Consider the following 27,240-nt stretch of genomic DNA (forward strand, 5'->3'; position numbering starts at 1 on the left):
ATTGACGTATTTCCAAAAATTTGGATCAATTTAAATAGCCTTGCTGGTGACAAATCTTGCTTTTGATGACAGGGTGATATAGACATACAATTCATATAATACATACACACATTTCATATAAAAGACATTCTAACATCTATATGAATGATACTCCTCACATTTACTCTGCATTTAAAAAATGGAGAAGTTTCCTTTTTGTGATATTTAGTTCATGAACATGTTGTCGTATAAGTATAGATTATTCTCTCCAAAGTGTCCCAAACACTGATAATGGAAATAAATACATTTGATCATCATGATTTTCTTCTAGGTTGACACCTCATTGTGTGGAATCGTCAACTAATACGTACTTATTTTATTTTTACGGCATGTAAATATTTCAAATGTGTAAGTCAGAGCAGGACTTTTGGTGCGTTTGTTGTGTCTCAGTCTTACTTTCAGTACTACATGGCAACATTGAATTCAATCCCTAACCCAGAAGATGGATTGAATAAAACATTAAATTTCAGTCCAGAATAAAGGATCATCTCTCACACCAAGATGAGAAAAGGCTTTGATAACACCGGCAACGGAATGGGAACAATAGAAGCTCCATGGTTGCAAAGAATAGCACAGCAGCAACTGTCAAAGCACCCCACTGATTTGTCAAAACAACATTCTTATGTTTTCTCTCCAGCTGCCTCAACTATTCAGCTGTGTCCTCTGTTTTGTGTAGCAGCTTTATCAGGTAACGTCTTTGAACATACTCAGGGCTACTTGTGGTCCTCGACTGCACCACATTTGTCATTCCCCAAAGCTTTGGCTTGTGTTTTGGTGATGATTTAAAATTCCATCAATATTATGCCAAGGTAGACCCAACACAGCTGAAGAGTGATTTGATGCAGTGGAAGAGAAGGTTTAGGTTAAGGCAGTAGTAGCAGGCAGATGTAAAGAAAAAATACCTGATCAAGTCGAATAAACCCAGACGAAGCAAATGTTGCAGGCATGGATGTATGAATGGAGAACTGGATACAGCATTGGAGGCTGTACTCTGCTCATTCCTAGAAAAGCTGCTCAACTGGCACATGAAGACAAAAAAGCCACTTCCTGCTGTAAAGAAAATACCCGGATGAAATCATACTGAGACTTCCGCCGGCCAAGCCTGCTATCTTCCGGTTTAGCCTTCCATTAACTTGAATAGGGATACAATTATTTAATTGTGCAGCTCTTCTAGACTGTCCACATGAAAGTATTCATTTTGCATGGGGCCACTTCTTTCACAGTGCGACATTATGGAAGGGGCCTGTGTGCATCACGTGATGTCGCCAGTGCAGTCATTACAAAATGGCTTAAAGTCCAGTGCACTTCCTGGGGGCTTGGTAGCATGTAGGTCAAAAGTGAAGTTACACTGCTAGGGCATGCTGGGTTGTTGTTTCTGTTTCTGCACTTATTGATTACTTAAACCTATATGGACCTAACCATGACTGTGATCATGGTGAGCAGTCTACAGTGTGTTCTGTGGGAAGAAAAGCACAAAGGCCTTTGAACGCTGGAACATAACGTAATAGTTGTAGGAAGGAGTCATATGTTCGGCAAATTAAGTATACTTATATTGTAGATTCTATATAAATCCTTTGATAACATTAGCCACCCAAAGCAACGGGTCAGAGCAGACAGAGTCGGTGGATAAAGAATTAATGTGAGGAATCTGATTAAAATATATATGCTGCACACCTATATAATTATGGTGGGATGCTACTATACCGCTGGTAGCCTGATAAAAAAGCTTTAGCTGCTGCCAATCAGTTAATGCTTCACAAAACCTCGGTATTGTGCCCGAACAGCAGTGCTTAATGTTACGCCTGATGGGACATGAATCCTTACAGTTTGCTGCACCACCTCTGTGTCAAGGTAAACACTTTAAGAAAGTTTGATCCGTTGAAGTGGTACCACTGAATATAAATATTGCAGTGTATATCCTTACACTGCTCACGGGCAACTTGGGAACCAAAAAATTGGACAAATTTACAAAATTACAGTCTTTTGTTGCAGATCCATTTTATGGAATGGTTGGTAGCTGAACCTCAAAATCATGTTTATGTATGCTACAAACAATGTAACTGCAAATAAGAATAAATCAGAAAGGACGTGATGTAGACACTAGATGTGGAGTGAAAATAGATAATGTCTGTTATGTTATCCCATCATTTATTTCTCTGTCTGTTTCTCTTTTATCCTTTCAGACAAACCGGAGGTAAAGATTGTGGTAGAGTTTCCTCAGGGTCTGACCAGGGAAGGAGAGAACCTGGAACTGACGTGCCAGGCCAAAGGCAAACCCCAGTACGACACACACAAACACACACATACATGTTTTAACCAACTGAAAATGTGTCATGGGCAGAGAACGTTCATGCACATTTATTTATGCATCCAAATAACTTGACTTCATTCCTTAAAGTTTGTCTTTGCAATTGAGAAAATACAAAACCTCCAATATTAGAGAACATTTTAAAGCACATATTATGGTGGGTGTGGGTTAGGAGTTAGACTGGGTCAATCCCTAGCACCTCTTGTCGACATGTGTCCTTGAGCAAGACCACAAGTTGCTGAAGTCATTTCAGTTCAGAGTACTACGCCATTCATTCATAACACTGTACTTTTCTTTGTGGTGAATAGTTAATATTAGATCCTGAAATAAAATAAAAAGCAGACAAGCAGAGAGAAAAGTAGAAACTCTCTGTTCATCTTGACAACCTCAGAAGCCGCAACAGTTTAATTTCAGTAAAAAATAAAAAAATAAAAATGTAAGGGTATCATGAACACCTCTGTCATAAGCTGTATCGCTGACATTCCTCATAATGTCAGTGCTTAATCATTCTATGACAACTGTAAGACGTTTTTTACTCGTTTCTTTCACTGGAAACACTGAATAAAAACCAGACAACTGACAATTCATGGTAATACTTATGACTTATGGATTGAAAACATTGGAATCTTGAAGGGGTGGTGCGCCTATGTCAGCCTGATGCGGTGAGCCTATCATCGTAGCCTGCCCAGTCATAACCTGAAAAAGTGACACAGAATCTTTACCTTGTGGGCTAACCGCTCTCAAATTTAAAAAATGGGTGTTGGGGGTTAAGGTGTGATGGACAAGAAATTGGGTCAAAGCAGATTTAAGTATGGTTGAATTAGCAATGAAAGTTGGCTCTAGGAATGTGAAATGTCACTGTGGGAGAAGAAGCTGGTACATGGAGTTGAGTGGTATGAGACGTGGTTGTACTAGCCATTGGCTCTCATCACTGGAAGATGAGATCTCTTCTAATAAGGAGTGTGGGAGTAGAGCTGGTGGATAAGAGGGTTGCCGTCATACAACCACATGTTAGAGAGATGAGAAGCTGTGACTAAGCCAATCTTAATGTTACAGACAGACTTGAGGCCAGATATTTCTAAATGACTATTGCTAGACACATAATCACTTAATTTAATGGCTGCTATTTTCTTTTTCAGGACTTTCAAAGTGGAGATTTGAAACTGGCCTGTGATTATGAAACACATTAGAATTACTGTGTGATATTTTGAGCAGGTGTTTAATTACCACTCCTTTAAAGGCGGAGGACAGAACAGAGAAGGGCATTAATGATAGTGAGCTGAGTGGATTCTAATATCTAGCAGAAAGAATTTTAGCAGAAAGAGGGTTGAATAGGCAAGGTGTTTTTTAGTAATGAGTGCTAATTTTCTGAAGGTATTAGGGAGACTGTGTAAGAAGGAGCGAGTAGGTTGATGGACTGGAGGCACTGGATGTGCACAGATAAAGTCAATTTTGGGATTAAAAAGTTTAATGGTTGTTTGTGATGCACAGAGCTGAGCAAAGAGAAAAGTTCCCACATAATTCTTTCTGCAATGTCAAAAATTAAGTTACTGTGGCCTTTATCAGGGTTAATCAGTTCTTTGAAATGTCTGGCCTTAGCATCAGAAAGCTCTTGTTTGTGAAAAGCCTTCAGTGTCCTTCTTTGCTCTTTGTTCCACAAAGAAATAATCTCCAGTTCTGATATACAACTGATATAACCACCACCCAGTAGCTGCTAGTACTTCCTCAAAGGACGCTGATTGGTCTGGTACCACTGTACTGTCCACAAACTCATAGATTGAAACCTGGCAAGATGGATTCTCACTTAATTTTTTGATCTTGAGTCCAGTTGTCTCACAAGGTTAACTCAGGGTTGGTAAAGGAGTAAGAGCATTCAGGCTTCAGGCGAGAGACCTTCCAACCTTTCCAAACATCAATACAGCTGTTTCTGTTGGTATCAGCAATATTAGTTTGTTGACAAGGCAGTTCAAATTCGATCAGGCGATTATTTCAGAAACAGTATGTGACTAAGTCGTGCATCTGGCATTGCAGGGGTAATTTCAAATGTGGCGAAAAATGACAACCTTGAAGAAATAGTTTTACTCCATTAAAAACCCATGGTTTTTGGCACCAAACACTCATCTGCAGTCTTGAAAAGTGGCTCTGAAAAGTTTATAGTTTTCTTTCTGGCAGAGGAAGACAGCTGTAATAAGTTTGGATTCACAAAGAAATTGCTGGATTTTAATGGCAAATCAATTTTATTGAGAAAAAAGTATCAAAACTTCCATGAAAACTTTTCAAACCACTCTCACAGGATAAAATTGCAAGACTACAACTAAATGCACAATTTCTATTTATCCCCAGCGCAGGTAGTTAGTATATGTTGCTCCTGACTCATTTTAACAAGCATAGTTACAAATAACAAATGTACACAGCTAATTATGACAAATGGAACCTGTAGACCTACACCTTGGCATATTATGGCAAACTGTGATTGTCTGGAGCATGCTGAGCATATGAATATGCAGAAGAGAAGTAGATTGTGCTGCACTAGTGGTTTGAAAAGTTTGTGTACATGTATGTTGTGTTATCTTTTTCGCCTTGATACAGTGTTGCTATTGGAATCTATTGTAACTGTTGTGTACAGTGGATTCCAATTCATTCCAACAATGGTACAAAGTTGAATACAATTGCTGTCTGTGAAGGAGCTTTTCAGAGCCTACAGAGTTTAAGGTGTTTGAAATTCAAAATATATGTTAACAATAACAAGTATTATGTTTACGGAATTAGTGGCATTGTTAAGCTGAATGATTCAAGGTTATTATTGAAAAAAGTTGGAGTTTATTTAGTTCTGAAGAGTGACAGCTTCTGCCAACAAGTTTTGACTAAGCAGGCAAAAATGCAAGAACATTACTAGTTACTGAAACATAGTATTTCTATTTGTTTATTTATTTTTCATGTATTAGCCTCACATGCTGTGTGCCCCTAAAATTGCGAGTGTCTCACATTTGTCTATGGAGCCAGGTCTGAGCCTGATTCATTATGGGTGCAGTCACAGGCCTTACATTGCTCAATTGCAGTACTGAGCTTTGCAGGAAGATTGTGCGTTTGCAAAACTGGACTTGGAGAAAAGGAAACCTGGAAAAGTCATTGAATTTCAAAATGTCGTCTTCTGCCTTCGTCATAGGATTTTGTGTGTAATGACATAAACGCTTACAGTAATACATGGATAACCTTTCAAGTAATGTAAAATAGCAGCAAATGTATTTTTTTGTAGCTGTTGAAGTCATGTAGCTCCAATATGCAATGATGCGTGCTGTTTTGTTTACTATCACTTCCATCTCTCCCTTCATGTATGCCAGCTAGCTGAAATGATGTTTGAGTCTGATATGTTTGAATTATTCTGCACTGGCAGTGTAAAACACACACACACACACATACACACAGTACTGTCAGTTGGATTGATTGATTTTTGAGGGAAATGCAGTGATCCAGGAACTGTATAATACACCTGGGCGCAGATCCTGGGGAGGATGGAGTTTGTCCCCTCCAACAAACATGAAGTTGCCCCCTCCCCCCAAGAAATTATTTCTAAAAAAACGATATAAGTGAAATATTCATATATAATGGAACCGGACTCATTCACGCTTAAACACAAGACTTTTTGAAGGTTTTTTTAATGCCGCTCTTATGTATCCTGCTCAGTGGTCAGTCAGGTGAACCCAGGAATCTGAATTGCAGATTTTAATCCACCTCATAAAACTTCTGTGATACATGTAAGTTAGCATGATATGTTGTAGTCATTCTCTTTAATACTGCATGGTTATGCGTCAACATTTATATGCACTGGTTTAGAAGTTCCTTCGTCTTACATTCGACGCATCTATGTGCTTTCTTCAGCTCAGACAGTCCATCAACAGCGTGAAAGCCGCAAGATCCAGTATCAGAAAAAGTCACATTTGCTTATTGAGGAGCACTTGATTATTCATTATTGTCAATATACATGTGTTCTGGTATTTTAAGCTGCTTAATAAATAATTAAATGTGTCATTGTAATGGTCAGCCAAGTTGTAATGAGATTTGCGCTCTTGATGATACAACTCTGCTTGTGGTAGGTAGTGAATGGTCGTGGAAAATTGTTCATGCGTCCTTGAAATTCATGAAAAACGTTTTGTAATTTTGTCCACGAAAATGTGTGGGAACTAAACTGAAATCAAAAGCTACGATAAATCAAACTGTCCTCACTTTGCAAGAAATATTCTCATTCTTCGGGTCTAAAACTCTGTATGATTCTCTGAAGGGTAGAAGTACAAGAACACACACACACACACACACACACACACAACCAAACACAACCAAACACTGTGTACAGACTGCCTCTCCCCACCAGCCCCCTGCAGTTTTCATACTTGGCATAGAGACAAGCTCACTACCCGTATTCATTTTATAAAGATGAAAACACAATCAATACAGTGAGCCGGGAATTGGAAGTCATTTTCATTAGAGCTGTTGAGAGTTGTGCAGTCATTACCAGCAGATAGCACAGGGGGCTGTGGCTGCAGGCAGCCATTTGTATTCAACACGCCTGCCCTTCCTCTCTCCTTGCAACCCCATCTTACCTCTTTCGTCTATCTCTGTCTATCTTCCTTCTCCAGATACACTTTTTCCCTTTTCACAACATCCCATCCACCTATAGGAACTAAACTTTCTAGGTCATGTCTCTCACTCCATGTTAGGAAAAGACCTATATTTATTATTTATTTGCATTTCATTTCATCTGGAGAACACTTGTAATAGACACGGCTCTCTCTTTTTCAAGCCATCCACCACAGCCATTAAATGCACTTGTTGTTTGTTTGTTTTACCTATTGAGCTCCAACTGATATCATTTTTTCTTTTCCTGGATTTTTCGCTTCAGCTTTTTTCCCCCCTCTTCAATTTGCTTGCTCCCTCCACACCAGATGTTTTCAAATGGAGGGAAACAAGTTAAAACACCACAACAAAATGCAACAAGAGAAACCATCAGCACACGCTCAGGGGAAATAACCGTAGCTGGCAGTGGCCATTGCAAGTTGCACCAGCAAAATAGAGGCGTTTGTCTTTTTCTTTTCTCTTCACCCTCGGTGGCTCTGAGCTCTCTGAGCTCATTGTCATAAAAATGGAATCTGTCACCCCGCTATAAACCTCAGTCAAGGTAGAAAAGAGAACAAATACAGACGTTTGGTAGGCGCCCACCTACACAGCGACACTCATAACTATATGAGCGTGGAAAGCCTGCAATTTGAAGACAAAGCTGCTACACAGTTATTGTTTGCTTTTAGCTGTACACAAAGGGAGGAATGTCATTTTAATATGTCTTGTTTTTTATGTCCTAGCTCTCTTTGATTAGCCCTTTCTTCTAGTAAACAGTTGCTAGAACATTTATTTTAAAAAAGGAGGTAGATTTGTTCAGTTTAAGGCCAGACTATAATCTTTGGAGAAGTGTTAACAACAGTGGGAAAGCTTCTCAAGTGTTGTCATGTTGTGGACTCCCAAATAGATGTGCACTATATTTGGGTAATATGCCCCTATTTATTTTTGATTGTATGGCATTACAGGTATTTTTTAACATAGCATGTTACAACTCTTCTTGGTGCTTCAAGGATGCTCTGACATCCCAAGAAACATTGCATTAACATAAAAATAGAAACTCAAATGAACAATGACCAAAAGTGACAAGGAGTCTTTTCTCTTAAGCGTTTGGTGTCTGAGCCTGAAAATGCAGTTGTTACAAAACCAAAGATCGGGTGTTGATGGCAGGAGGCATTCAGAGCACCTGACCTTCCAGAGTAGGACTTAAAGCCCCTGCATCACCACAAAAAAAGAAAAGTAAGGGCAAAAATGTTGATTATCTATTACTTTTATAAAATAAGTTTTAAATCTATGAATTTCGCAGTATAATGAAATTAATTCAGCTCAAACACTTGTCAATGTCAGGGTTTTACAAAAGGCATTGGTAAGATGCCCATGGAACTTAAATTATCAGTGTCATACAAAAGATAACTATAAGACAAAATACCACGAAATTTGTTACGGATGTTCACAGACCTAGTAGCAGTGGTTCTCAAATTGGGTTACGGGTCCCTCTGGGGTGGGCGATGTAGAGCCATTGCAGGGGGGTTAAAAAAGGACTGAGGGAAAAATGTGGAGCACATCAAAAGTTACAAGTTTGTGATTTATGAAAAACCAATAACCTAACAAGAGTTCTCTGACGCTTGCGAGGCTATCAAAATGACATGCACAGTACAAGATGGACAGATTTTTTGACAGGAATGAAAAGAAAATCAGGTGATGTTCATCAATCAAATATGTCACTCAAATTTGATCAAATGAAATAAATTGTTTATGACTCAACACTGTAAAGCACTTTTATCCAAAGCAATGTTGCCCATCATTCACCCATACACTTGAGCAACCGTGTAAGGTGCTGGCCTGCCCACTTTGGCAGGAGGAGCTGGGTATTGAACCACCAACCCTGTGTTCAGTGGACATCACACTCTACCCCCTGAGCCACAGCCAATGTAGCAGGAGAGTTTTATGCCAATTGTGCCTTAAAAACTTGTCAGTTTGGGCAACTTCGCTCAATAATTTTGTTCTTTGGGGTGTCATGGACACTGCAGCCCTTAGGGGCCACTAACAGTGTTTTAACTTTAATCTTTGTTCCAAAAAGGATCGCACCGTCTGTCATTTACACTTCCATTTTCAGTGCTTGAATGTTTAACTTATCTATGATGCTCACTGGTGCTCTGGTGTTTTCATTTCAGGCCACAGCGGGTGAACTGGGTGAAGGTGGATGATGATGTGCCATCCCACGCTGTCATCACTGGCGGCGATCTTTACATCGAAAACCTTAACAAGTCCTACAATGGAACCTACCGCTGTATGGCCTCCAACTCAGTGGGGGAGTCTTTCGACGACTACATCCTCTACGTCTATGGTACGCAGGTCTAACACTGACCCTCCAGCACTTTATTGTTTCTCTTTCTAACTGTATCTCTGTATCTGTTTTTCACTCTCATCAGTTCTTCTTCTTCAACACTTGGGTACTGTACTCATAAAACAATAATAAATACAGAACATTTAGCTCACTTCCTTTTACACAATATGTCTCAGATCAGATTCAGTGTTTAGTCTTCAATCGGCCCCTTATTGACTCTGGTGTATAAATCAGAGATTACGAGTTTAATCTCAATTCACTTTTTATGGAGCAAAATATCCAAGTATGATTTAATATGAGTCACTGTGATTAACAGCATATAAGGTCGCATTCACATTAACACCAAAATAATTTATATGTAGTCTGATGATTGGTGAGTTGTTGGCGCTGGTGATCATTGCTAACACCATAGCATACTAAATACTAGGTCCATTAGCAAAAGTTTGTCGCTTCCCTCCGTCGACTTTCTTCAACTGACTGCACTTTCTGCCCTCCGTCTGGATCCTAAGGCATGGGGTCCTAAAGCTGGATTAAGACTGACACAAAGGGAAAAAGCTTTGCAAACTCATTATTAATATTACCCAAACGGGATTATATTTCATCTTCTAACCAGTGCCTGCAGCAACACACCCACACCACAGCACCTCCTTATGAAGTGCTATTTTCGCTACCAAAGAGGACACCAAGGTCACATCCTCCATATTGTTTCTTTCTCTCTCTCTATTGTTTGGTTATTTTAATGGCCCGAAGAGAAGTTTGTTACATTCACCATGTACAAACACATTTTACACAGTGGATTTTGAAGACTACTTTTAGGCCAAAGTTATTAAATGAAAATATGATAGAGGGATTGAGTGCGGAGAAGGCCTTGAAACAACATTTAGACTGGAAGGAAGGTCAACTATGCAGAAAATATAATTGAACAGTTAAGTAAAATAATAAAACAGACTTTAAAATAGCCTATATTTAAAATAATATAAATTTTTTGTTGGCTTGTCAAATATGTCTTTGGAGGACAATTTTCCGAAGAAATTTTCATTTCTAAAATCCCTGCTAGCAGCCTATAAAGGCCATTCCAGCTTTTAAACTTCTTTTGTGGGTGCACTGGTAGCTCACCGGTTAGAACATGGACCACGTGTCAAGGCTGAGACCGTCCTACAGCGGCCCAGGTTTAAGTCTGGCCTGAGACCCTTTGCAGCATGTCATCTATCAGTCTTTCCTCTGCCTCTTCTGTCTATTTCTATTGTCCTGTCTAGTGAAATGCCCCCCTGTGAAGGTAGCTGGTGATAGGAGACTGTGAGTAAAAAATCATTAAATTACTTTATGGACACATATGCCACATAATAATTTGATTACATGCTGAAGTAAGTCAAGTAAATGTTGTTCATATAACACAATCGTACACATTACACATTGCCTTAAAGGGCCTTTTAAAGCTTTCTCTGGCCCCACTGGTACAGTATTCGACACCCTCTATTCTTAGATCCATGATTCAGTTTAAGGAAAAACACACAAAAAAATCAGCTAGTGTTAATCTGTTTTGTTTTTAATATTTTTGTAGTAGTATCACAGCCAAACCTAGCTAGGGATCAATAGATGAGTGTGCTGTTGACTGCTTCCACCTACTGCTACCAGATTTCTTTCATTTTGTTGATGTAGAGTCCTCCTCTCTTTCTCTGTGTTATACTCTCACCCTCATAAGCATTATCTTAACATGCTTTTTCACTGTTGATACCAATAACATTTTCTCCCTGAGCAGGGCATTACACTCTAATGCGCTCATTTTCCCTGGCCAAAATTACTTCACTATCACTTTTGGTAGGCCCTAAGCCCACAGAGAAATTATTTGGCTGCTATTGTCAGAGGGAATTAGCAGAGTGAAAAGGCTCCTTTTTTATGTAGGGGGGGAAAAGGGACTCTCAATGCCTGACGGACACCCACTGAATAGATGTTATTTATAGGAAGGAGAGCTGCTGTGCTAATGATGAGTGCAATAAAACAACAGAGGTACCACTGAAGATCAGGAAACGGCTTACTGCCACCTGCTATATTACAGCTGTTAGTCTCTGCTAACAGTGCAGAGTCCATCTCTCTGTGGGTATATACCTCTGGTTCTATCTTTGCAAAAATCAGTTTGACACATAGGTCGCATTGAAGATATTTTTTAGTGCTGACTTCTTGAAGAATTAGTCTGCAATACTACTGTTTGGGTTTAGGGTTAAAGATCCCATGTGTAACATTTAGAAGGATCTATAAACAGATTTGGAATATAATATGCATAGCTATGTTTTCATCAGTGTATAATCATCTGAAAATAAGAATCATTATGTTTTTGTTAGAATGAGCTTGCCATGGGTCATGGAGGCCACCATGGTTCAACAGAAGCCCAGAATGGCCACCATAGTTTCTCCTAGGGGAGGGTGAAGTGAGGGAGTTGCAATCCACTACACCAGATGATGCCACTAAATCCTACACAGTGGACCTTTAAGATCATAATACAGATTAATTAAGCTAAACTAGAGGAACTTAATAAACTTTAAATGAGAAAGTGTTTCAATTTAATGATAGTTAAAGCTGCATTGCGGAATTTTTGTCTCCCACTCTGGCTGTGAGAGTAATTAAAGACAAAACACATAAGAATTTACAGTCCACCACAATGTAGGGCTCAATACAAAAACCACAGTTCAACTAATAACAAATATATCTTCAGCTCAACAAAAAACTCCTCTTTGGGATCTAAGGAAGCAAACAACAAAAATACTCAAAATCAGACATACAACCGTTGGCCAACAAAGATAAATCTAAGAGGCACCTCTTGTGCCTAATAGACAAGCTTAGTGATTCTCCACCAACTCCAGTGTTGTTTCAAAGTCTGTCATCAAGATGTATTTCCCTTTACCTTGACCTCACCCAAACCTTATTCCTAAACATATCTCGACATATCACCAGAGTTACCTCCCGTAGTTCAGCAAGTGCACTGCTGTCAGCTGCAAGGGGTTGGTCGGAGTGGGAGCCGGACGATTTTAATGGTGGAGTAATTAGCGGAGAGACCTGGAGAATAACATTATTCTGTAGAATGGGTGAACTATGAAATACAGACTTTTTACAAGGGGTTTGCAAGCTAACCGATCACTCTCAGGATGGACTGGGCCTCTTCCACTGGTGAGAAGATACACCCTTTTAGGTTTAAAACACCAGCATTGCTGGTTGATGTAAAAGCTTCAATGCTGGGACTCGGAGTTGGGAAAGTCACACGCATTTTGTAAACTTGTGAGGGCTTGAATGTAACAAAAAGTTCATTAAATGTAAAAGTCCAGCATTCCAAATGTTTAAGATAGTTAGTAAAAAAAAAGTAAAGTATTAAAATCAGATGCTAGATTTAAGTTAAGGAGTAATTGTTAAAGGAATGATTAGAAGTTAGTATGGTAAGAGAAAGGTGTTTGAATGCATGCATGCAAGTGTAATCAGATCAACTACACCACACATAAAAAAAACATCAACCATTTTACTTGAAGCCAGGCTTTTTGTACTCTCTCTCCCTTGGCCTAAACAACGAAACCCCATGGTGAGGGCTGCAAGTCGCCCCTCTCATCCACCCACACAACCCCCCCAATCCCCCCACAGTGAGAGAAAGACAAAGATAAACACGGTAATGTAACACGCGGGCAACTAAAAGCCTTGCACACAAAAAAAACTGCCGCCATTAAGACCACAGAAGGCTTCCATCCTTTTAGAGCTAGTCTTTTGATGACTTTGATGTGTCTGTGGCCCCCACACTACTAATGTCTACTGTAATTCAACAGCAAATCATGCCGAACCTTTGCCTTGCTAATGGCAAGATAGGTTGTTACGGCTGAGCTGTCAGAAGCTGATTCTCACATTATGTTCTAGACCCCCTTCCGCCACCACAGTCACACCATCCTGCTCCTACACTATCACATGCAACATGCATGCACCTCTGTAGTCAAACATTTACCTTAATAGAAGCTCAAAAGACAGCATGTACATATGTAGACACACACGCACACTATCTAGACAAAGAAATCAAGCAGACAAGCAGCAGGGGCATCAGCATGTACATGTACTGATATAAAGCCTCTGGTTCTCGTTACAGTTTTGCTTGTAGGGTGCTTTTACAACCAATAGGTGTTGGTTGAAATGGACTTTGCCCTTGCCTGTGTAGTGTGGTTCATTTGGACTGGTGTGAAAGCTGGTGACTGAACTCTGGTGCAGACTAAACAACTAGACCAAGACCACCCGAATAGTTGGTCTGCTTCCGAGCGGACTCCGGTGCCATTCATTTGAGTCATGAAAGCAAGACAGACCAACTACGGGGTCTTGTGATAGTTGATATAGTATGTAGTTAACACACTTCGATCTCCGGATCTGATACAAGTGATGGATAGTCTACATTTATACAAGATAATTTGGTAAACATGGTAACATATGTACATAAAGAAGCAGAAGAGTCTTGCCTGGGCTGCTGTTAGTCTTCAGAATTTGATTTCCACCATGTGAGTCAGTCCCAAAAACTGTCCAATGAGGAGACTCACTTGTCAGTCCATATTACCTCATGATGCACCTCTTGGTTTGTGTGTAATAAGTCAGTGTATGTACCCTAAACAGACCAGAAATAAAAGGCAAAAATTAATGATTGTCTTTCCCTTGTCCCAGACCAAATGAACCAAAATACATGTGAGCTAACTATTAGTCAGTGAAATAATATTGAAATTACAACATTACCCATTTTTCTGGGGACTCCCTGTTACCTTTTTAAAGACCCTTGGTGGTCCCTAGACCCCAGGTTGAGAACCACTGCCTGAGATTATCTAAAGTGAATTAAAGATGTGAGATTTAGTGGCATCTAGTGGTGAATTTGCTGATTGCAGACAACTGAATACAGCTCAGCCTTTCAAGCTTGCAAAAAGCGTGAAAGGCCATATCTAGAGCCAGTGTTTGGTTGGTCCATTCTGGGCCTTTGAAAAAACATGGTGGTTAATCATGGCGGACTCTGTAGAAAAGGACCCGCTCCCTCTGTTGATTAAAAACGTCTCATTCTAAAGTATTATTTATATTATTATAAATATTATTATTATTTTTTAGGTGATCAATCGACTAGGATCAATCGAATAGATCCTCCTAAATGTTACACACTGGTCCTTTAAATGTTCTCACACAAAATAAAGACACGCTATTTTTAGTAAATAGTATAAATAGTTCCAGCCTATTTAAGAAAGCTGCATTAAGTTCATTTCAGTAAGTAAGGAGGGACATTATATTGATAAATATGTCCAAAATAGTCTAAATGTTTCAGATAAAATTTTCCACATCACCTATGTTAAGATTTAATTTTTTTAAATGAAAAGTTCAAAACCAGCAACAATATCAACACAAGATCCCAAACTGTACATTAGAGCTTTGTAATTTAATGATAAAGTCTGCATGGCGCCTTCACCCCAAACACTCCTCCCTGCTTGACAGCCAGAACAAATGCAGCCAAGGCCAGCATCCCCTCTAATACATCTGATTCCCGAGTATTGTGACCCTAAGTGATGGAGAGCACTGTGAGACTGGCTGACACTAACAATGTTAACAGCGAAAAGAATGCAGTCTGTACTGCTCTAACTCTCACTGCCGCTCTTACTTCACAGGGTAAGAAAACACAACCATCAGGGCTTTCCTCTCACAGTCAAGTGAGACCCGGCACCGAGGGGTTTTATATTGTTTACAGCCTGCCGCTTACCCAATAACTGAGTTCTCTTCCTTTACCAGCTCTGGCCTTTATTGCACACTAGTTGTTTGGTGACCCTGTTGCGCTCAGTCCTCTTCCTACTTACTTTACACTTCTGCATTAAAGCACATGGGAGTTTTCTCCACAAGTCACCATTAGCTCTTTAAATGACATCCAACAAGTCATCAAAGAGTGCAAAGTGTACCAAAACATCCTATTCAAGCTCCAAGCGCTCTTAGTTTGCAGAAATTGCACTTGAGTGGAAGTGAAATTGCTAGTGTAAAATATTATGAGGAGCAATTCCATCACTTCCAAAACAAATTTGCTAGGAGGTAATGTTTTAGATCCTGTCTCTCACATATGAAGACATTTAAACACACTGTGTATTACAGCTGTCATTTTGGGTAATTTCTTTGTACTTAAGATCCCACTTTTACTATTTATTTGCTTACAGTCAAAATATCTTATTTCTTATAGGTTACTTATGCAGTGTTTTTACTCTGACCCCAATATATTTATGTCCAAATAATCAAAATATTTTAAGCTTTTTTTAATCGACAAATCTTCTGTTTTCCACCATGTAGAGAATCCAAAATAACCCAACCTGCTCATGTTTAAGCTTTAGCCTTTGCTTTGTAAGGGGGCGTCTTCGATCAAGCTTCATAGTGCTGAGATGTACGTGTATTGAGACCCAATCTCAACTTACTTTGATAGAAACCAATATATACAAAATAATTTAAACCAGGTGTGAGAACTTTCATAATTGTAGTATTTGAAGGATGTTCTTTTGTTATTGTTACATTTATTACTTTTTGAGGTCTTTTGTAACTTCTCTCTGGAAAGGTAAAGTCATGAGTTCAAACACACAATAGGACAATATTTTATGCTCTTTCATAAAATCGGCATCCACATATGTCACTTTAGTCAATGTCAAGTTTATATGTAAAGCCCTTAATCAAAGCCAGAGTGGGGAGAGAGGGCCTCACTAGTTTAAATTATACAAGGACACATCCTGAAGAGGCCAAGGAAAAACTTACACAAAAAATAAAATACAGCAAAAATGAAAGGAACCTTGGGAAGAATAAAATATAGGTAGCCTGACCCTTGCAGGGCTTTGAGGCACTAAATGGGTAGTATCAAATCAATAATACAGTTAGACAGTGTCACAGGTTGGAAACCAGAATGAGGCAGGGAAACATAAAAGCAAAAAGGAAAAAAAAATACTTTCTGGTGAGGTCACAGCATTAAACAAGGCAGTGTAATGTTTTTGCCAGTTTAAAGCCTCTATGTGCAACATGTGAAAATGTACCACTTTATGTGCCTCCCAGTGGTAATATCACAAAAAAAACTATATGGCAGACTGTAATGTGCAGAGCTGCTCCACCTCCTGAGCTTTTAGTAGTCTTAATTTTGGCACCTGTCACTCAAATGTACCACAATTATGTTGTAAGGAAATGAGGAAAAGTATAGCTCATACATCTATGAAGTGCAAAAATGTATGTTTGGATTGTTGGTGAAGTTAAACTAATGCTTTCCCTAGTATTTGTATCTGAATCTAAGCAGCAGATCAGCTGTCATGTTAATCATTTTTATATGAGTATTGCATATATTGAGAAAAACAGCTCTCTGCAACATCTCTGGTAGCTTCTCCCATTAAAATAAATAAATTTATAAATCAACATCTTTCTGATCGCTGATAGATACTAACCATACTAACATGCACATCACTTACACCCACCCCACAGGTTGAGACCCCTCTTTGTCGCTCGTGTCTGTATTTGACGACCTGGAAATGTAGAAGGACCTACAGTGACTGTGAAACTGCTAAAATCTCTATCTACAGCCAGTGTTTGGTTTGTCCGTTTTGAGCTACTTTAGAAACATAGCGGTTCAACAAGGTGATCTGCACCAATAAAGCCTCCTAAATATCACACACTGGACCTTTACAGCTGTAGTAGGTAGGTTTTAACCTTTTGTCATATTTGCTACACTTTTCACATGAGGTTCCTCTGGCTCCTCTTAGTGGTCCTAAAATGGCATTTGCAAAAATCCACAACGCCTGAACCAATCCGAGCCGAGAAAGATTAATTGTTGAGTCTCATTCCCAGGTCATCAAATACAGACACTTTGGGTTGGTGGCTTTAGGGCACCGAATAAAGTATTGCTGATTTATGGGTTTAAAAATGTCACAGTGTTACAAGTTTTTCCCATGTGTCCTCAATTACTCTGTGCTGGAGCTAGTTTTTTTCAGGTTTCATATTGTTTGGTATGATTACTGGTAATGTGCAAATGTTGAGTGTTTCTCTCATCTGGTGCTCACGTGGAGTCCTTTAACTCAGCGGCTTCAGCAGGAATGATTCCTGTCAGGCTATGTCTCACAGCTTCCTGCGGTCCTTCTTCGTTCGTTCAGACCAGAAACACTGATTCATAAGCCTCATCAGTAAACAAGGCCCGGTGACTCAGCGGGGGGGAAAACACATTCTGCCTGTCACATTTGAAAGTCAATGAGCTCCAGTGTTCTTTGATACACTGCACCAGCTAACCACCAAAAAAAGGGAAATGTACATTCAGACAATCACACCAGTCTTTCTTTTAATCTTTATTTGCTTGTTTTTGAGGGTTTTTTACTGCTAAGTTTTTAATGAGTTGTTGACACTGATGATCCCAAACATCTGCTGGACCCTCACAGTTCATGATGGGATAAAACTAATTAGACAGCACCACCCCCGAGCTGGAGTTTTGTGGCTCTCAAGCATGTGTGGAAACTCATCAGCCCAAGCTTCATCTGGCAGCCGACTTCCCAATGGATCATTTCACGTCCGCCTTTGTCTGCACACTGGTTGGCACAGCCTTTTGTATTGTCAAGGTTGTCTTTAAAAGAACGGAACTGTCGATAGATTAAAAACATATCGTACATCAGCAGAGTTTGAACACTCATCCAGATCACCTTAAGGCCTTAATTTGCATTTATAAATTTGCCTCAGGCAGAGTTCTGAGGGTATACACATTTCTCTCTGCCTTGTACTTGAATAACTTCATACATTTTTCTTCAAGTACAAAAAAATAGATCATTTTCTAAACTAACAACCATGAACACATTTGTGCAGTAACTATGAACAACTTCTGCCCTCAGGGAAGACTACTTTTCTATGATAAACAACCTCTGTACCCTTAGGGAAGACATTACGAACAACAGGATAACTTTTATTATCTATAATAGAACTTTGGGACGAACGCATTTTCAATTTGCTGTGATCTCGCAGTGAAAAAACCTTTACTCAAAACATAAAGAACTACTGCTGTGCACTCAGTAATACATTGACAGTGAATGCGATGTATGACCGCAGAAACGGAATCACAGCTTTCTGAGAAAAACAGTTCAGTTTATGGTCCAGCTGGGTACCCACGTGGTGCTGCTTGTTCAGTAACTGTGTATCAATAAGCACTTTTCTTAAGTACATAAACCCCATAAAAACAACTTACAAACAAGAATACTGCTACTTTGTCCCAAGCACATTCATTCCAAGTAATGATGTAAATCTTTAAACTAACTAACAAACTAGCAGAAATATATGTTTTTCAGGAGTAAATACTGTATCAGTGCCATTTTCAGTCTTGACTTTGAAATGCTATTAAGAATAAGTAATGCAGACAATATTTGTTAGTAGGATGAAGTCATTGTTTGGTCAACCAGCCGCTGCAGTTCCTCGAATGGTCTCTTGAGGACGGCTCCAAAAGAGAGTCAAACTCCATAAACCCTCATGTTAAAATGCCCAACTTTACATCTTTGCAGCATGGTTCAAAAAACGTTTTTGGTCTCTGTCGGGCAAAGGAAGTGATAGCGGCCACAATTATATCCCTTGTGCCACCTGCAAGAAATAAGCATGTTCTCTTTTATGGTGTGCTACCAGTAAAACTGCAACATAGTTAAAACAGAGTGCAACCATGCACCATGCAAAACATTAATGACACTGCACAGTCCTTGTAACCACTAAAAACAGCTCCTCTTCTGTCTCCTTGGCTCCCCTCTCTTCCTCCTCCTTCTCTGTCCATGCACATTTCCTTTCCTCACCTTCTTATAACACCTTAATTCATTAAGAGTAGACTAGCCTTCCTTCTTATCAACAGCCACAAATTACTAGTTTTTTCACCACCTTTTAATAACCCCAGCAGGTTTTTCAGTCCATTCCCAAGCAATCAGCGCAACATGGGAGGTCTCTAACCAAGCAGCGCTGTCAGTGGCTTCATATCAGTGCAGGCCTGCCACTTCAACAAGGAAAATGTCACTTTTGATATCTCCCCCTGGTCATTGTCATTGTGGGGAGTCTAACCCGGCTAATGAAGTAAAAATGGAAAAGCTGTGGGAGGAAAAATTGTCTCTGGTCAAAGTCTGTGAACTTAAAAGCCCTGCATCATGCTGTTCCTTTCTTTTTCTTTTTTCCTTATGTGTGCATATTATTCCCCCCCTCCTGTTTTATGCCATGCCTTTTATTGTGTCATTATGTTTGAGTTTATACATCAACTTTTGCTTTTTCGTTTGCAGAATCCTTACCAACTTTGTACTCTTTTCCTTGGAGATATTAAGAATGCGCGGGCACGTTTGTTTGTCAAGATAGCTCACTGCATAACAATGACAGCATAAATACAATGCCAGCATGCCTTACTCATTAGACATTTAATCAGTTCTAACAACCATGTGCTCACTAGCATTGTCAGTATTTAATGTCATGGTGTGTAGCCCGTGAGTAGACATAAAAGAGAAAAGTTTCCAACAAGATCCTTGATCAGCTTAGTCAGTGTGAAACTAGTGTAAGTGTTGCTGTGTCATTGCTGTGTGTACAGTATTTAATACATTGCATTGCCAATTCATCAAAAGGTCTGCAGCAGACCTTTAACTCGTGCACACATGGTGACACACAATGAGCTGTTGGTCATATATCAAACAGCGATACCATCGCTTCACTGTGACTTTACTTTATCCTCATGGCTTTTGTACTCATTTGTTTCCCCCCCTGTGTTTGTCATGTATTTGTCCTCTCATCCAGATGCTCCCACCACTACCCCTATACCCACCACAGCCACCACCACTACCACCACCATCACCACCACCATCTCCTACCCTGAAGGCAATCAAGGTACAGTATCACCCTCACAGGACCTGTGTCTGTGTGTGTATGTGTGGGTGTGTGTGTTTGTGTTTGTGTGCATGTGTGCTCCTTAATCCCCCGCACAGCCTTGAATCACTCCATATATCTCCATCGTCATGCCATAGCGTATGCATGTTCCGTTACCAGTGGGTTAAGGCCACCCTGATGCTTTACCAATTCATTTTTAAAAGCTTTGACAGTTAAAGCAAGGGCAGAAGCATTTTTTGTTATATTTGTTGAATTTCTCTTTACATCCCGACAGCGATTGATAAATCCAATCCTCTGGAAAAATAGAAATAAAAAAATCAGTGTCTGTGGCCGTTTCAGGCCTGTAATAAGCCCAGCCAATCATTTCATTTGGCTGGGCTGAAATGATTGGCCGGCCTACCTACCTGCCTACCTGTACGGTAATACATATTTTTCTGGTGTAAAAAGTGCTCTAATAATGTGGATGTGCGCATGTGAGGTTCCATCATGAACAACTGGCCTTTTTCCATCATTCTCTAACATTTTTGTTCAGCACAGCCTGTGAAAGGTTGCAGACTTTGACATTGCACATTATGATTCACAAATAAAGAAAAGTTCTTTAAAATATTGGTTAACATGGAAACATGGAAGATAAAAATAGACTTAAGAATTAGGATGAGTAATTACACCCCTCCACTGCACACAGTGATGTGCCCCCACAAGGTTTTCTACTTTCCAGATGTGTGTGTGGGTGTGTACAGCAGTTGGGATTGAGGGGACAAACATCAGGCCGAGACCTAGCTCGTGATACTTTGTCGTCAGTCCAAATCCTTTCACAGCAGGGTTTTGCAACAGGCTTAAATGATCAAATATGGATACTGGATTCACTATGATAATTGTATGAGTTTGATATTTGTTCCATAACATTTACTCGCTGCTGACTCTAGAATTTCCTTTTATAAGAGACACATCTCTTATCCATGAAGTCAATTAAAGATCAGACTCTAGGTGTGTTGTGGGAAGAGGGTAGTGGGGATGAACAATAACTGAACATGAGCACTTGAAAATTAGGCCCTTTTGAAATAAGCAAATGTATCTTGCTCTTTCAGAAACAGAACTGAGGGCTATTGTGAGTATAAATCTCCAAAGGGTGCAGATAGAAAACATCACTTTATGCCTCGACTCTGAAATCAGCCTGAGCTCCAAATGCAATCAAAGCCTCTCTGACAGACCGCTCAATTGGAACAAATCTCACGAGGCTGGCAGAAATCACAGGCATTGTGCTTGATTATGCCATCTGATTGGATTAAAGAGAATACCTATCTATGCAGGCTGATTGATAGCTCCTTTGCCTCAGAGTCTGGAGTCTGCACAGGCCTGTTCTGATTATAGCTATCCTGACTGATTCACACTCGGATGCTGATTATTTCTAATGTGCCTGCTGAGAATAATAGAGTTACTTTATAGGTAAATAATAATACTAAAGACATGTTTTGTTTTCGTTTGTTTTTTTAAGTTATTTTTTGGGCCTTTTATTGCCTTTATTGGATAGTGAAAGCTGAAGATAGACAGGAAAGGGAGGCAGAGAGAGAGGGGATGACACGCAGCCAAGGGCCGCAGGTCAGATTCGAACCCGGGCCGCTGCGGCAACTCCGTACATGGGTCACCAGCTCCACCGACTGAGCTAACCGGGTGCCCAGACATGTTTTTTTTTTAAAGATTACCTGCAAAAGATTTGTGAATTAGTCGAATGAATAAAATTTAAAATTTATCATTCCTTTAAGTACAATGTTCCTTGCAACTTAAAGGAATGATTGACACAGAAGTAAAGTTGAATTCGTATGCAATGTAATGCATTGCTCAGTTCAACTCACTTGTGGGTTTTGTTGCTACAGCGTTAATGTGCCTTTTATTACCAGTATCCTACAATGTAATCTAATGTAAGATACAGATATTTATTTACTCAAGTGCTGTACTTAAGTTCAAATTTGAGACACTTTTACTTACTGAAAATATATGAAGAGCTTATAAAATGTGATGTTTTGTTATAGATTAAGCTGCAGTACATACAAGTACACCTGAAATGATTAGTCGATTAACTCATTAGTCGATTGACAGAAAATGAATCAGAAGAAAATTAAACTATTTTGATAATGATTTAGGCAAAAACATTTCATGGTTCCAGGTTCTGAAATATGAGGATTTACTCTCTCTTGTTAGTTATTTTGGTTTACTTTTAATAATGTTTAGGTTTGGACTGTTGGTTGGACATAACAAGCATTGTGAATGTGTCACTATTTTCCGAATTTTTGCAAATCAAACCATTAATTGATTAATGAAGATGCAGATTAATCAATAATTTAAATAATCATTAATTGCAGTCCTATACAAAATAGTTAAAAATTACTTTAAGTTTAACCAACTAAAATGTTAATTACACCTCAATGCAGGAGTAATAATAATCGAATATATAATAGTATAAAAGACACCGGGAGCATTTTCTTGATTTACTTAAGAAACATTTTCAATGTAGTAACAGAGTGTGTTCACTAAGAATCACTAAGAAGTCGTCCAATGAGGCAAGAAGCGTGAGAAATTATTACTGACATTTCAGGTTACATTCAGTAAATAAACATAATTGCTTTAGATATCTGGCTGTTTGCAACCTGTCTGATCTGACTGCTAGAGCTATCGGACTAAACTGTGGGAATGTGTCCATGTCCTGTGAGCCAAGCGCAATATTATCATACCCAATACAAATGATGGCCAAAATTAAATAAAAAAGCTTGGTTACAGTTTGTGACTAAATCATTTTAAGTTCAAGTCCACTTAGCTGTTTGGAGCTATCAACCATACTGTATAATGCTAGCTCTGACTCTGCCTTCTACTCTAGAACCACCTCCATTACCTCTATTTTTATTCTTCTCTTACAGAGTAAGATAAAAATAATTTCATAGAAGTCAAAGACAGAAAATCTCATCCCCAAAACAGCTTTTACTGACATAAAGGAGAGCTATAATCATTGAAAATCTCTGCTTACTAAAAATCACTGTACAGCGTGTTGGCAAGTTATTTCCGTCCCCTGTGAACAGGACTTACTGTATGTTGAGATGCCTGGACTGCACCTGATAAAGCAAACCTTACTTCTGCAGTGCCAATATTTTCAGGTTAAAACAACCCACTTACAGTTTCTGCCAGATGTCCTCTCTTTGCTTTCAACTATCAGGGGCATTCCATTATTACTGAGTATATAGATTGAAGGCAGTAGACTCATATGGCCATAATACGCTCTGCCAGTTGATTTCATTTACCCACAATGTGCCGCACAGATCAGAGACCCACTGCCAAATGAATCTATCAGAGTGGGATTGAGGGTTTTTTTTAACAGTTACCCATTAGAGGGACAGAATAGAGCACTTTAAAAAATCTATCAGAGGCCCAACACATGGCTCTTAAGTGCTTGGCAGGGGTTTAGAAAGTGACATGGGGAAATGACTACATTTCTATTTTCACTACTAAATACATTTCAAAATGGAGATATCTTGCTGACCGGCTCCTACAATTAGAATAAATTATTGTGTCATTTTTTTATGTTTCAAACAGAATTTTCTCCTTCTGCTTTTTTAGCATCCCGTTTCTTTTCCCATGTTGCTCGGCTGTCCATATTATTTTTTTCCCTCATTTCCATGTCAGTGTGGAAGAGAGAGTTTCCTCGAAAAGCAACATTTTGTGTTGCACACTCTCCTCAGGGGCAGCAGTCTAAATATCTTTTTAGTGGTAGTCAGGGCCAACAGGAGGTCTTTTGTGAGACACGAGCCGACCCCAAAAGTGCAAATGCGCTGCTCTCTTTGTGGAGATTCAACATTGATCCTCCCACCAATTCTATCTCTCTCATCATTTCACCCCTCTCTCCTATCAACACAGTATGAGTAATCATGCCCTAATTCAACACACTGCCAAGTGAACAATGCCACTTAATCCACGAATGAAGAAAATAGATAATAAATGTGTACCTTGTGCAAATGAAACAATCAGGCGGCAGGCTAGCATTACTTTTAATTGATGGAAGACCATAAATGGTGCTGACAACCAATTCATTTAACCCACACTACAGACAGGACAACAAAACAGGCGAGGGAAGGGAAGAGAAACAAATATCCATTACATTTGTCAAGGTCTTAAATTACATAAACACCATCTGGAGAAGTGACTTAAGAATTTTATTAATTTAGATGTGCCTCCACCTCACATTCTCCCAACTAACACATGCACACACTGTGCCAGATAATGTGTGATATTGTTCCCACTTTGCTCAGTTTGATTCCTTGTCCATTTTAAAAGTGGAGCAGCCAGCTATAACTAATTTGATTAGGGTCGATAGAAGCACAATAACTGCCGTCATGTGACATGCAGCCCTAAGTGAGCGTCAATGATATTATAGCACTCAGCATCATGGAAAACACTCGTCCTGGAGCACAACACATCTTCTTAATGTGGACGTATATTTTATTCTGGAGGTATTACTACAGTCCACAATGACCAAAAGGAGATGAAACTCATAAAGAAGGACCAGGAAGTAATCATCTAGCTACACAATATCTGAAAAGTAACACCAATAAAAGCCATTCAACTCAGTATTTACACATGAAGTCATATTTAACCACATTACAGCTCCTAGACTGCATTCTTTTTTTTTAATGGGTTCAAATAACAGCTTAATTGTGCATATAAATCCCAACACTATTGATTATTGTAATAGCATTTTTTAAGATACAGCACACTCTATATCTGATATTGGCATACAGTGTGGAATTGTTTTTACTATCTCTAAAGAAACTTACAGGGGTTAAACAAGAATCTGCAGAAAAACCTAGCTAGCTAAATGCTCACTTCAGAATGCTAACATGCTCAGAATGATAGTGCTAACATACTAATGTTTAACAGGTATGATGTCCACCATCTTAGCTTGCCCTTTTTCAAACAGTTTCCAACGACGACTGATGGTTTTGTGTAACATACCATCTGCCGCAGTCAGACTAGGTGGCACTAGGTCATCGTTAAGAAACAACTGACAAACCGGCAACTGTGATATATCTTGTATTTAAGAGCCTGTTCTGTTGTTTGGTCGCACAGTCTCAGTTAAAGTGGCAAAAAAACAAGTGATCAATAACAACTTACAACATAATCAGAACATACTGTTGGTGCCTCAGGACTCAGAAATTTCAGTTTCAGTTTCTTCCTAGCATTAGTGTTTTTACCAACATTCAGCAGTTCTTACAAGCAGAAATCTTTTGTTGAAGAAAGAGATACCAGTTTCTCTATCAACAATACTCTGTCGGGGGTGGCAAAATTCAGGAAAATGTAGGAAATCACAAACTAAAGCTGAGGCAGAGAAGGCCGGTCAGAGAAAGTGGATCCAACAAAAAAAGTAATCTAGCTGCCAGCGGGGACACCCAGCAGCCTGTTGGCATTTGCAGTACCACAGGGGTTCCACCTAATGCATTTCTGCCAATATAATTATGATTGGCACGTAGTTATTTCTGCATGTTGAGCTGGAAGTCATGTCACAGTGAGTCACCAAAGGGCTCATGGGAAGCGTTGCAACTAGTCATGGAGCTGATGTGTCCGCATAATGTCAGCGAGGACTCTGCCAATGTCTCAGTTGACCTGTGAAGCTAGATGGTGGACAAGGAGGAGCCTGTTCAAAAATGGACAGGCAATCACTCAGCAGCAGACATATTGAATGGTCCCACATGGCTGCCACCCACAGTGTAATGAGGGTTACCAGGCCATGCTGCCTTTCAGTTGACTGGGGCTTGCAGGGACAGAGGCTTCATTTTACATTTTGATGCCAATGAACACTAGTGCATTATTGTAAGTGGTTGCAGAGACAAAACAAGGCAATCGCTGACTTCCGAGTTGGCGCTGTTCTGCTTCATAGCGATGATGTGCATGCGGTTGCTGGAGTGTTCTATTGAAAAATGTTAATGTTGTGTCAGTCATATCTTCACTTTGATTTAATGTATGAGGCCTTTCTAAATCCGCATTTTTGTCTGTACCCGTGAAACCTGTGAACCGTCATCAGCTATGGCCCAAGTACTTACCCAAGTCCTCATTTAGCAAAGTACGCAAAGACCCGTAAGTGTTTTATCTCCATCCATTTCCTTGTGAAAGCTTTGGCATTAGCCCTTTACATTTTGAATACCAGGTAAGTTAATCAAAATAATGCTTTCTTGAAAAATTGCTTTGTCGATTCCCAAGGTGAGGTCCATCGACAAGTTCATTGTTATCATGGGGGAGAACAGTCTTCTCTTAGTGGGCCCTTACCAGTGACAATGATGTCTCGTAGCGTTTTATTCATAAACTATAATTTAAGATCTAATATTTATTCCATGCCAGATTGGTTTGTCTAAAGGTAATGTTAAACATAAAATAAGAAATTTGTTAATATTTGCCACTGAGAGGCCTTTTCAACCAACAAAGAACCAGCTCCATGTGAGTTCGCACAGATATTTTTTAACTTAAAAATTTTGACCAAAAATTAATTGGCTCAGAACCTGAAAATTGGTTCCCAGCTGGAACAAAAAATAACAGGTTTTCCTTAGGAACCAAAGTGGGTGTGCCATATTCTACAGGCTGTTGTGCATTGCCCAACGTCCACTGTTGATGATTCATACTTGATTTCATACTTTTTCGATAGATAGCACCAAGGGTCCAAGAACCTCAAATGGAACTGGTTCAAGAACCAGAGATCATTTGGTGGAAAAACACTATGACAGACGCTCAGATTGTTATTCTGAGAAACATTATGGAAAGAATCCCTACAGAGACAGACCTTTTTGTTAAAGAGTAAGATCCTTTTTGTTTAACAAGAAACAGCCGATATATCGCTCACCAGACTCCATTAACAAAATAGTCTCTCCACTGTTCCAACAATCACTGACTCTAAATTGGTCAAAATAAATCCTTAATTTATCGATTTAGATGAGAAAAGAAACAGTCTCCTGAAAGGCAACAGTTCCACATGGAGGGATTCACATGCACAGACAGCTGCGATGGATGTATAAACAAAGCATATAGCAGCTTGGAAACA

At 39.4% G+C, this 27,240-nt stretch overlaps 1 protein-coding gene across 3 annotated transcripts in view; it reads left to right on the top strand.

Moving 5' to 3' along the window:
- Positions 1 to 27,240, top strand: part of cadm1a (cell adhesion molecule 1a) — a 378,997-nt gene that overhangs the window by 316,578 nt on the left and 35,179 nt on the right. For all 3 annotated transcript variants that reach the window (XM_035667108.1, XM_035667110.1, XM_035667109.1), the window contains 3 exons: positions 2,223 to 2,319; positions 9,130 to 9,302; positions 20,079 to 20,168. In XM_035667108.1, the coding sequence (XP_035523001.1) occupies positions 2,223 to 2,319; positions 9,130 to 9,302; positions 20,079 to 20,168 (360 nt within the window). The remainder of the gene's footprint in view (positions 1 to 2,222; positions 2,320 to 9,129; positions 9,303 to 20,078; positions 20,169 to 27,240) is intronic.

Source organism: Morone saxatilis, unplaced genomic scaffold (assembly GCF_004916995.1).
Source record: "Morone saxatilis isolate NCDOM2014 unplaced genomic scaffold, NCSU_SB_2.0 Contig20, whole genome shotgun sequence".
Classification (NCBI taxonomy): domain Eukaryota; kingdom Metazoa; phylum Chordata; class Actinopteri; family Moronidae; genus Morone; species Morone saxatilis.